The 13,054-nt window shown below is 38.8% G+C and overlaps 1 protein-coding gene across 5 annotated transcripts in view; it reads left to right on the top strand.

Annotated features, from left to right (window-relative positions):
• Positions 1–13,054, top strand: part of CSNK1E (casein kinase 1 epsilon) — a 40,514-nt gene that overhangs the window by 12,794 nt on the left and 14,666 nt on the right. For all 5 annotated transcript variants that reach the window (XR_014492856.1, XR_014492857.1, XR_014492858.1 and 2 more), the window contains 3 exons: positions 5,792–5,902; positions 6,044–6,192; positions 7,059–7,287. Coding sequence is in view for 1 of the 5 variants with exons in the window: in XM_083365794.1 (XP_083221920.1) it covers positions 5,792–5,902; positions 6,044–6,192; positions 7,059–7,287 (489 nt within the window). In the remaining 4 variants the exon portion in view is untranslated. The remainder of the gene's footprint in view (positions 1–5,791; positions 5,903–6,043; positions 6,193–7,058; positions 7,288–13,054) is intronic.

The raw sequence follows: 13,054 nt of genomic DNA on the forward strand, positions 1-13,054 counted from the left end.
GTACTTTTATCACTTGTGGGATTCCAAGGCCATTCACAAAAATAACTACTGCTGTTCTAAATGGGTGCCATTTTTCCCTGAGTCTGCAGACGGTGAGGTTGAAACAGTGACTCAGATATCATTCGTGGTATATTTGCAGCTTCCCTCCCCTGGCCAATCTCATTGGGGTTGTAGCTCTAAAGCTGAGTGACAACATGACTTAAATGTCAGCAATAATTTTGGTTTGCTGATGATTTTAGCAGATGCAGTCAGAGCCCAGCAGCTAGCTGATGGACTGTGGAGCGAAGCAAAAGCTTCCAAAGGAAAGGAGTAGATGTAGAGAGAAATAGCCAGCAGTGTAACACCTATCTTCCCCACGAGTAATGTTGAGCCTGATAGATAATGGCTGACTGTCTAGAAACGGAAATAAAAGTTGTGTAAGTGCATGTTCTGTCTTATTCAAAAAAAGGGATTAAGATGGAAGATCACAGTAATTAATATACACCTAGCCTTCAGGGCAGTGATTAAAATGGAGTATCATGGCACCCCAGAATAAAGTTCAGTCTTGGGTCAGTGATATGCTGCTTCATGTTTGGGTGTTCCCTCCCCTCCCCCTTTGCTCTCTGATTGCATCACTACATTTGTTCAGAGATTTGCTTCCGTTCCTAATTTTTTTTTTAATAATGTCAGAGCTAAAGTTGCGATGTCTTGATCTTTATTCCGTTGCAGAATAAATACTACTTCAGGAGCGGTTGCAAAAGGCTCATTTTTGTTGTTATGCTGATTTTTTAAAGCTTTGTAAGAATATCTGACTTGTGTCTGCCAATCTGCAGAAAAATACAGAAGTCTCAACTCATTTATCATATGCCAGTTATTTATTTCTGAAAGGGAGGTTCTGGAGTTTAATCCTTTCTTACTTTTAGGGGTAATATGTATTATAGTGTGTATACATATTCAGGCACTGAATAGATACCCCTTAGATTTGTTGGACTACACTCCCACAATTCTGAGTTTGTGCAGTAGTGGGATCTCTAATCTTGTCCATCTGGCAGGCAACACATAGTTGTCTGCAACCTCACATTAGATGTTAGAACAAGGTTGGCAAACATATCCCTCCTTAAAGTTGTAAGACTATGCTTTCAATCCTGGATCATAGGCTATATGCTTAAGTGTAGGTAGTGGGAATTGTAGTCCAACAATGTATGATGTTCATAAGTTCTTTGGCCCTGCTGAATGGTATATTTGGGGTGGAGGGAAGTATCCTGTGATTTCAGCATCATCCTCTGCATAGCACATTCTAGATACACTCCAGAATCCTGATGTGTATTTAGTTACGTGTTTAGCTGCAGAATAGGATTGTTACATGTGAATTAGGGATTCTGAATTAATATTCTGCAACTAGCTGAAATCAGATAGACAGTGACTAGAATGATGATGATGAAATCATAAGTACATTTTTATTGGAAATAAAAATAAATAAAAAACAACCCTTAAGGTACTTTTTCGTTCATTAGAAGTTTTAGTCTCAACTTTTTCTTTCAGCTCTTTACCTAGCTTTTTTACAACACTAAGGGTGAGACTTTGGTGTACCTGAGAATGTAGTAGAATTTCTAGAAGTGCCACCTGTTGTATTATTACAATAATTAAGGAAATAAAGGTGCGCAGGGAATTTTAAAAACACGTTTTTCAAAACAATCATTTTCAGACAACACTGAAGATTTAAAATTGTGGCAATGCACATCTTGAACTAAAAAGAAAAAAGCATGAACCTGAGAACCCAGATTTATTCAACTGATTGAATAAAAAAGAGCTGGGTTTTTGTTTTGTTTTTTGATGTTCTTGAGAAATAAACTATATTTGGAAATCTTTTGGTGGTGCTTCTCACTCCAGCAAGCAAGCCTCCCTCCTAAACGGAGCGTAGTAATAATATGTCTAACTGGTACAGCGCTATGGAGCAGGACAAGAACAGTCTGTTAATGCTACATGGCCCAATGATCACATGTCATGGTTGCTGTGCAACAGGTATGTTACCTCTTGACCAATTGAGGCAGAGGGCGAAGGACTCGCTCTGTTTGCCTTAGAGATGTCACCCAGCAATGACTGGAACTATGACGTCGTGACAGCTTCATATTCTCTAGTGAGTTATTTGGTTTGATGATGTCACTGGGGGAAAATGGTGGTGAAAACGATAGTGCTGCAATAGAGAAACAGCCACCAATTAATGAATAGCGCGCTGAGGTTTCCTCTGCTTGTTCAGCATGTTGATAACATTCAGTTTGCTAATGTGGCTTTATTGTCATATTGAAACTAAAAATGGCACTGGGAAAATAAATTCTGCCCTTCTCACAGATTGTTCAGTCTGCTGACTGGGAGATAAAGGATGCCTTCAACATAGAATATTGAAAGGGTACTTTGCTGGTTGCGACAAATACCACAGAGGAAGGGGCTGTGTTTTGATAGCTCAGTGGGCACTGTCTGCATTCTTTGATGCCTTTCTTAGGCAAGTTTCTAATTTTTGTGTGGCTGTGGTATTTTAAAGATTCATGAGCTGCTGTATGCTGTTCTACTGAACTAAGAATGTTTTTGCTGCACCAAAAATTATTTGTTGGGTTTGTAGCTGTGTGGGATTAAGGAAGTAAAGTTCAAAAGTGTATTTATTTAAAGAGTTGGTGATGCTGCGGAAGCCTCAGACTGATCTTTGGACCACTCTGAGAATCGGGATGAAGCAAAAGCAAGATCAGATTAAATCCTATCAAGACAGATGGTAGAGGTCAGGAGATATCTGTGCACTCTGATAACACTGGCCCACCAGTTACTCTAAATGGATTTGGGTTCCCCTTGAAGGCCTAAACAGCCTAAACATACATGGTTAGGTGGACCAAATTTTGCCAAGCCCAACCAGGATGCCTGGCTTCAGAAACTCATGCTTTGATCACCGCTTGATGAGACAGTACAACATGTTCTATGTGTGTCTGCCCTTGGAGATCATGTGGAAGCTACAGCTGGCAGCAGAATTACTGACAGGACAGGCCCACCTATCAAATTACACCTATACGAAAGCCATTGCCCTGCTTTCTTTGTAACTTCTAGGCTCAATTTGAAGTGCTGGTAAAGTCCTAAAGGGTCCTTGGGATTGGGATTCTCACTAGGCCAGGGGTAGGCAACCTTGGCTCTTTTATGACTCGTGGACTTCAACTCCCAGAATTCCACGAGTCATAAAAGAGCCAAGGTTGCCTACCCCTGTACTAGGCAAATACTTTGCTTGAATTGAATCTGCCCATTTAGGCTACAGAAGTTGTTAAAAGTCCTCTTTGTAATGTTCACAGGGTATAGGAGAGATTGAAGGCTTTTCTATAATAACTTCTGCCTTACGGAATACTGTCACCTTAGAAATAGGGTCAGCCCCAAATTTGCTTCAATTCCATAACCATATTAAGTCTGTTTTATTCCAGTGTGCTTTTAGTCTCAGCGGTGCCTATTTTGGATTTGATTTTTTTATTTCCTTTTTGTGATTAAGGTTTGGTTTAGAGATTAATTTGGATGTTATTATCATTTTGTTATTTGAAGTTTTTGTATTTTGCCCAGAATCCTGGGGTTTAGGGTATATTATAAGTGCTGTAAAATAGATATTTTGCTCTCTGGATGGGGAGGCAAAAAGAAAACCATGAATACTCAGTTATTCGGATCAGTTGTGTAGCTGAAGTTCTTGCCTTCATTAAGGATAGAATAGAAATAATTCAAAAGAGAGCATCAGCCTAAAATTTTGAATGTGAGCCCATGGAATAGCCTGCTTCCTATTTCCTCCCTTCCTGTAACTTGATGGAATGACTGTAAGATAGATCATAAAATTATTTTAAAAAAACTACTTGTAGTATGTTTGATAACCACTTTTCCAAAGAACCATCAGTTGAAGCATAGAGGTATGCTTTAAAAGCTGCTATATGAAAAAAAAATAAGATACTGATTAAAGCTTATAAAAATAAAGCCACTGAAAGTGAAAACCGTTCCCCATTTTGATTGAGGCCATGTACAGAGTAGGTTCCCTCCCCATAGCCTTTTCATTCTGCATTTCCATTCTGAAAAGGATGTTTGGATAGGGTTAAGACGGGGTTACTCTTTAACAAAAAACATAATAGGGGTGTGGGGAAAAACGAGAATGTGATCTCATGTCTTAGCACAGGCATGAAAAATCTTTGCAATTTTGGAAAACTGGAGAATGATTGCTGTACAAATATTTTTGATAACTGCTGCTAGTTTCATTCCTGTTTTTGCTTTACTAGGATAAATCTTAAGTCACGTTAAAATTATGGTTAATATGTATATTTTACTTGGCTAGACAGGCATAATTGTGCTTCAGCTTGGAATGGCATGTCAGAATTTGAGCATTTTAAAGGATATGAAAATTTATAACACTTCCTCTTCATTCCGTTATTTGTGCAGTCTTCTGTGTTGAATTTGTTCTTGCAGAATGTATTCTACAAATGGAAATCTTTACTTTGGGCCCAAACTATCTTATTAACTCTTCTGCTGTAGAGCTGTAATGTCTAGGGGGGGAAAAGGTTACTGAAACACTTTGCACAATGCTGATATTAGGAAAGAGATTGTGGATTAATTGCTTACAGCTTATGTGCCTACTTCCTGTTTTCATTTTTTTATACATATGCTGTATATATATATGTGCTACATCTCTTACGCAACAAAAAAGACACATTTACACACACCCCACCTTTGGAAAAAAAAATATTTGTAAAAATAGGATTACATACTACACTTAAAACAGTCTCTGGATTTAGTTGCAGCTAAATTTGGCTCCCTCTCAACTCTTCATTAACACAGAAATATAATAGCAGCTTTTGTATAGTAATCTCTGTGTGCTTTAACTTTTGTTTTCATGGTTTATTTCTGAAAGGATTGAACTGTAAAGTTTTTTATATTGTGAAATGTAATTACCTAAAGCTGAAGACCGTGATACCCGAAAGGAGCATGTGAGGAGGTAACTCACATGGGATTGTGTGGTTTTCAGAAATAAAAGCTAACTAGTTGTTCGCTTGTTCACTGCATACTGTATACTGTGTTCTGTTGGAAGTGGATTAGCAGTAGTCTGAGTATGTGAAGTGAACAAATATGAAAGCAAACACATACACCACCACCCCGCTTCTTACAACATTCTGATTCATAGCTTTTGCAAAGTTGACATGGTTTTGCTGTGGCGGCATGTACTTGAGTTGAAAAAATGATGCCATTTCTTAAAAATATGCTTACAGCTTTATCTGCAACATTACAGGACTATGTATTCACATCAGGAGACGGATTGTGATAGTGATAATCAAATGCTTGCTAGAATAATGTAAATTAGTTTTTATTTTTATACATTTCATTCTAAACTCTCTTTAGTATTGGACCCAGATTGTTGGGGGCAATTAAGCTGACTTTGTAATAATGCCGCTTGGGGGGGAAAGCCCTAATAAGCAGGCATATACATAGAATGAAGGCTACTGCTAAGCTTGTAAGCCGCCCTGAGTCTTCGGAGAAGGGCGGGATACAAATGGCATTAAAATAAATAAAATAAAAATAAATAAATAGTATTGAGTAGTGTTGGGCTAGAGTTAATAAGGTCAAATCCCTGGTCATGAATATGGGTTATATTTATGAGCCTCATTGTGCCCTGCCTACTCAGTGTGCAGTGCAAAGCTGGGAGAGTGATAAAATAGAGAAGAAGATCCCCCAAAGCTCCTTGAGGGAAAGATAAAATGACAAATATACCAAAGGCTTGAATTTATTTATTTATTTTTTACTGTTGCCTCATATGCAGGTGCCAATATTGCCACAGGAGAAGAAGTAGCCATTAAATTGGAATGTGTGAAAACCAAGCACCCACAGCTCCACATTGAAAGCAAGTTTTACAAGATGATGCAAGGTGGAGGTATGTTCATAGGCTTCAGAGCCTGATGCTTGTGCTTCAGTATTTCACAAAGGCTTTGGAAAGATCTAAAGAGATTTGTGAATGAATGAATGATGTGTGTGCATATCTCCTTGCCAATGTCCTCTTCTCATCTCTCTCTAGTGGGCATTCCTTCCATTAAGTGGTGCGGGGCAGAGGGTGACTATAATGTGATGGTGATGGAACTTCTGGGACCCAGCCTAGAAGACCTTTTTAACTTCTGCTCCCGCAAGTTCAGTCTCAAGACTGTTCTGCTTCTGGCAGATCAGATGGTAAGTTCTTATTTGTTCTTGTGCTCTTCCTGATTCCCTTTCACAACAATTGCTTGGGGCACTCAGATGAAGCTAGAGCATTCAGCTTCAGATGAAGCTGGGGCACCCGGATGAAGCTGAAAAACATTGGCACGTCCCTATTATCTCTCTAGCTCAGACATGTCAAACACAAGGCCCGGGGGCCGAATGCGGCCCGCGAAGTGGTTTCATGCGGCCCACGAAGCCATCCTGGAAACAGTGAGGGAACGGTCCCCACTGCCTTGGCTCTGGCCCAGAGACCCTCCTTCTGGCAGAGACCCTCAGATCTGTCCCACTCCTGCCCAGGCCCCCATAGGCACCCTTGATGCGAACGATGTAGAGCTGGCCATGCCCACCCAGTAGGCCATACGCACTCTAGCCACGCCCACCCAGTAGGCCACGCCCACCCTGGCCATACCCACCCGGCCCCCTGAGGGCAACCGCAATGCTGATGCGGCCCTCAATGAAATTGAGTTTGACACCCCTGCTCTAGCTGTTGTAGAAGGCAAAAGGTAGGAGCAGTGCTGTGCTGTAGACTAGCAGCTGGGACATCTTGCAAAAGTTGAGGACGTGTATTAACTTTTAAAGAGTTCTCCATGTTCTTTTCGCTATTCCATTGAAACTTTCTGTCTTTTGGCTCCCAGCCTAGGACTAGATGAATTCCACTTTCACCTGTGTGGGTAGGTAGGGCTTCACTTTTGTGTTGAACTGTGGCAAGTATTGAGATCCCCTGATTTCTTGTTTGAAGTTACAGTGGGTCTTCCAGTTAATGAGATTACAATGTATATTGGCACTCTCTTCCTCTCCTTTCTCTCACCTTTCCTCCGTTCTTCCCAATCCATTTCCAGATCAGCCGTATTGAGTACATTCATTCCAAGAATTTTATCCACCGAGATGTGAAACCGGACAATTTCCTTATGGGACTTGGCAAAAAAGGCAACCTAGTGTACATCATTGATTTTGGTCTGGCTAAGAAGTACCGAGATGCCCGTACCCACCAGCACATTCCCTATCGGGAAAACAAAAACCTAACTGGCACAGCCCGTTATGCCTCTATCAACACTCACCTTGGGATTGGTAACTATTTTATGTTCCCATATTGTTCAAAATCCAATACGGTGGTGGGAGATCAATTAAATCAAAATTTGTATCGTTATATTGGTTATAATTTTGGTGGAGTGGGATATACTAATTACCAATTTAATGTAAGCATTGTTCCTTTAATCTTGAGGTATTTTGTTCATATTGCATGATATTTTGCCCTATGACAGTGCAAGATGATCACATTATTTTTCAGATTAGGAATGCATGAAGAAATTGATTAAATATTCTGTAGAAATTATAAAGAAGAGACAACTTGAGAAACTTAAATCTTAGATTTCCTTCAGGTTGCATTTCTGAGACAGAATTTATATAGCAAGTTGAGCCTTATAAACATATGAGGAACGGTTGCTGGAATTGGGTATGTCTAGATTAATGAAGAGAAGGGTGAGGGGTGACATGATAGCAGTGTTCCAATATCTCAGGGGCTGCCACAAAGAAGAGAGAATCAAGCTATTCTCTAAAGCACCTGAAGGCAGGACAGGAAGCAATGGATGGAAACTAATCAAATAGAGAAGCAACCTAAAACTAAGGAGAAATTTCCTACAGAACAATTAATCAGTGGAACAACCTGCCTCCAGAAGCTGTGAATGCTCCAACAATGGAAGTTTTTAAGAAGAGACTGAACAGCCATTTGTCTGAAATGGTATAGGCCAGGGGTGTCAAATTGCTGGCCTGCGGGCCGGATGCATCACGCTAAAACCGCGCCCACCCTATCGCCGGCAATGGAAAAAAAAGTCGCAATACATCGCAGTACGTCATGTGACATTGTGAGTTTGACACCTGTAGTATAGGCTTTCCTGCCTGAGCAGGGGGTTGGACTAGAAGACCTCCAAAGTCCCTTCCAATTCTATGATGATGATGCCAAAATGGCAGCTTGTCGGTTTGTAATGTGTTACAGGTAGTCCTAAACGTATGGCCACAATTGAGCCCAAAATTTAAGCTAAGCAAGATAAGTTAAGTACATTTTGCCCCATTTTATGACTTTTCCTGCTGCAGTGATTAAATGATTGTTAAGTGAATCTGGCTTCCCCATTGAATTTATTGGTTTATTTGTTTATATCCTGCCTTTATTATTTTTGCAAATAACTTAAGGTGGCTAATTTATCCAACACACCTTCCTCTTCCCCCCTCCCCCACAACAACCCTGTGAGGTGGGTTGGGCTGAGAGAGTATGAGTGGCCCAAAGTCATCCAGCTGAATTCCACGACTAAGGCAGGACTTGAACTCACAGTCTCCGGCTTTCTAGTGTAGTTCCTTAACCCCTGACCAAACTTTGTCAAAAGGTCGCAAAAGGTGATTCTAGCACATCGCAACTGTCACAAATACCTGCCAGTTTCCAAGCATCCATTGTGACTGTGGTCACTAAACAAATGGTTGTAAGTCGAAGACTACTTGTATATGAACCCAGCTACTGTATGTAAAAGCTTGGTTTATTTCTAAATTATGCAGGCCAAGTAATTGTCTGTTACTTGGTCTGTTAAACCATTAAACAAACCATTAGCAAAATATACAAACCTAACCTAAGTAAACTTAATTGATTTTGATTTCCCAGACTTAATGTATACTTTTGTGATTCAGTTCTCAATTGCAGTATAGTTTTTGGCTCAGGAAGGATGGATTTAATGAACTCCTACTACAGTTATAAGATGGAACCAGTTTATATATAAGTACATTAGAAACAGACATCGTCATGTTTCATGGCTGATTATCCCTAATAACTTGAATAAAAATTTTAAAAATGAATTAATTGGAAGCACTGATAAAATTCAACATGTTGGAATCCTGACTCAAACGGATTGTCACAAACCATAAATTGTTTGAATATGATGCCCCCATTAATCACATTTTGCATTAGCACAACATTCCTTGCTTTTACAGAGATGTAAATGTGCATCACCAGTTTTTTAAAAAAATCTTTAAATTGGAACATGTATTTTATTATTAAATTTCTAGACTGCCTATGTCACTAAATGCCATGAAATAATTGTTTAAAAGAATTATCCGTAGGAAGTCCTTAATGAATTCCCACTGCAAGTAAAAATAGTTAGAAAACAAATATAAATTCAAAAATATGGATAAGATTCAGTGAGGATGTAACAGATATATAAGTTGTAAGATTGTTAAACAGCTAAAGGTTGTTTAAATGGATTGACTCTCCCATTTTAGAATGATAGATTTGTTGTGATACAAATTTGCTATTTGAAACATTTCAGAAGTAGTTTTTTAATGCCTTTTAAAGAAGGCAACAGTTTATAACTATTGAATTGGCTACTATTTGGGAATTAAATTTGGCTGTGGCTAGTTGTTCATTGGCTTGTCCTTTATTGTAAACACGTTTTCACCAACACCAGTTATTCAGGGACTCATTAAAATTTCTGGTTAAAGTTTTAATTGAAGATGCTGGCAAATCAAAGGATTTTTGCATTCCCATCCTACCAGTGTAGTCTTAATATTCAAAAATGAGCCGGCATGTTTTATACTCATACTGAGTGCTCCTAATGAAGATTAAAAAGCTAAAGAATCTAGAGAAGACTATAAAGTACAATAATGGCTATATAAGGAAAAGATTGGGTGTTTGGACTCTTTAATTTTAGGAGAGAAGACAGACTTATAGAATGATTGATTATTTTGAGTTAGTTCATTCTATTCCAGAGTTCTGAAATTCAGGTCCCTTTGTGAACTGGTTTGTAAAAAGGCATCTAAACAATGAATCCAACACCGATAATCATATATTATTCAAACATGTGAATAAGTATTTAGATATTTTAGGATTCATTGCATGAATGGATATTTCAAAGCATTGGACAAATGTGTGAATGTTTCAATGGCAATTATTTTAAAAAGCTGAAAACCTCTAGGTTCAGATACAATATGCCTGCAACAACTAAGTATATTTTCTTTGCTTGATAGCTTATCATGAAACTTAGCTCTCCATTAGGAGATGAAGGGGACTGAATTGATTTATGCTATGATGCTGCAAGGCAATTTCTGAATCTAGTGAAAATTGTAGGCAGGTTCCAAATCACTTTTTCATGATTGTTGCCACAATCACATCACTACAGAATGTGAAGCAGCGATACAGTATGCTATTAGAGTTCCTGTCCTGACTGGTTAAATGTCAAATTTTAACCAACCTCGTACACCGTGAAATATAGGTCTGTAGATTGAGAGCCAGTTTGGTCTAGTGCAGGGGTAGGCAACCATGGATCTTTTATTACTTGACTTCAACTCCCAGAATTCCTGAGCTAGCTATGCTATGCTGGCTCAGGAATTCTGGGAGTTGAAGTCCATGAGTCATAAAAGAGCCAAGGTTGCCTACCCCTGGTCTAGTGGTTAAGGGACCAGGCTAGAAACTGGGAGACCATGACTTCTAGCCCCGCCTTAGGCAGAAAGCTAGCTGCCTTTGCGCCAGTCACTCTCTCTCAGCCCAATGTACCTCAGTGAGCTTTTGTTGTGGGGAAGGGGCGTTTCAGAAATGTGAAAAAATAATACATAACTACACAACTAAAAATAAGAGGGGGAAAGGAGCATTAGGTATGTTTACCCCTTTAAGTTATTTCTAAATATAATAAACCTGGGATAAAAATAAAATTGTTGCTTGCATTGGCCACTGGCATGATCAAAGAAGGGACCATTATGGCTTCAAAAGCATGCAAAACAGATCCCACATTCCACAAACAGACATGATGTGGCTTTGCTTTTTAGGAGTTTGGATACGGAAATAGTTCTTGCAGCTGCAGAGAAACTTAAAGTTGACAGAATGTCTGCACTTGACTGTGTTGAAGCTGATAAAAGTAATGTTGCTACTTGGAAAATTGGGGGGTGTTGTAAACATTATCCACGTCACACATAGATCAGGGGGTGGAGAGACAGTGTTCCACATGCTCTGCATTTTGAACATTGCCCAGAAATACTTGCACTTCACAAGTTTCTGTTTTTAGCGGGCTAGAAGTGTGAGAGATAGGCTTCATTGTCTCTATCTCAAATAATTATATTTTTAATAATTGATTTAATCCAGGACACACTTTCATTTGCCTGGAAAGTCCTGAGCAGCAGGAATGACTAGATGCAAGATTTTTCTCTGCATTTGTAATTATCTAACACTGAATTGTATGAAAGATTCACCCCAGTCCAATATTTGTGATAACATTTAGTCTGATTTTGCTTATTGTCTGATTTCACAAATAAAAGCTGGTTTGGTCTAGTAGTTAAGGCACCAGGCTAGAAACTGGGAGAGTGTGAGTTCTAGTGCCATCTTAAGCATGAAAGCCAGCTTGGTGACTTTGGACAAGTCACTCTTAGACCAATTTATTTCACAGGATGGTTGTTGTGAAAAAAAATAGGGAATATCGGATATGTATGCTACTCTGAGTTATTTATAAGAATAATAAAGATGGGATACAAATAAATATGATAGCATAATACCTTTTGAGAGAGAAAGAGTTATTAGAATTGGGGTGGGCGCGTTGATTGACATTTGCAGTGCACATTGTTGGGCTTGACTTGATGATTTTCCAACTTTGAAAAAGTCCTTTCCCAAGGATCTGTTTCCGCAAAAATTTTCTTAGAAAAAAAAGTATGGTTTACTTGAATGCAGGTGATTTGCTCAGAATTTCAACTTGCATCCTTGATTTAGCTGTTCTCTATGCAACCCAAGCTATACAGTATACTCTTCAGATATGTTGAGTGTTCTCCCTTAGGCAGCATGCAGTGGGAGGATGATTAGTAAGAGAGGCAATCCAACCTTTGCTACAAGGAACTCCTAGCTTGGTTCCCAGTGCTACACCATCATGTTGGGTATCTGTTATGGGGATGACATAAATCCATCCCCCCCAAAAAATGTGGTTGACTAAACATAGTAAATCAATTCATGTATTATATTAAACCCAGATTAAACTACATTTTAATTTGGTTCTCATAAATATTTCCCAGGGAGCCTTTGGTTCCTAAGAATGTAGTTAGACTGATAGATTTTAAAATCTTATGTGCTGTTTCCTTAGCTTGGTGTTCTGCAGATGTTTTTAGGATGTAGTTCCTAAGCACGGCAATCCTGGCTAAATCATTCCACAGGCGAGTTGTATTAAATTTACTTATAATCCATAGAGCAGGACCTGGATATCCATTAGACTGCCTTTCCCAATAGTTTCTGACTGGAACAACTGGGAATGCTTGTCAAAGATACCCATTCTTATGACCTCCCAGAAGCTGGTGAAAAGGTGGCTGTTCTAAGGGATCTTTAGGGATCATTTGCAATCAGTGGCCCATATATAATGTCTAATTTTAGCTAGTATTCTCAGTATTTGGACTGTAAATTAGGTTTATCAGTTTTATTAATTCATTTTAATACTGATTTTGTATTTTGTTTTAAATTGTAAATTCTGTAAGCCATCTAGAATTGTGCAGGTTTCAAGTGATAAATATAGCACATTAATAAATTTGCAATGTCAGTTTTTACAGCTATTTACTTATCCACAGCCCCAAGTGGCTAAGAAGTGTTTTAAAAAGTGTAAGACTTTTTAAAGTTTTGATTTCAACAACCGTACTTGGTAGAAACATGCCGTTGCATTTAAAGAGCCCCAGCTTAGGGACATTTGGGCCTAGGAAAGATGTAAATTGCTTTTGACACCTATTGGGAGTTTCAATTATAGAAGGTGAAGTTAATGTTATCATCCTCCTTTATGGATCCTTAAGAAAACACCAGTCTGGGGGTCTTCATGGAAAATTTTATGCTAGAAAGATG

The sequence above is a fragment of the Vipera ursinii genome, assembly GCF_947247035.1.
Source record: "Vipera ursinii genome assembly, chromosome: 6".
NCBI lineage: Eukaryota > Metazoa > Chordata > Lepidosauria > Squamata > Viperidae > Vipera > Vipera ursinii.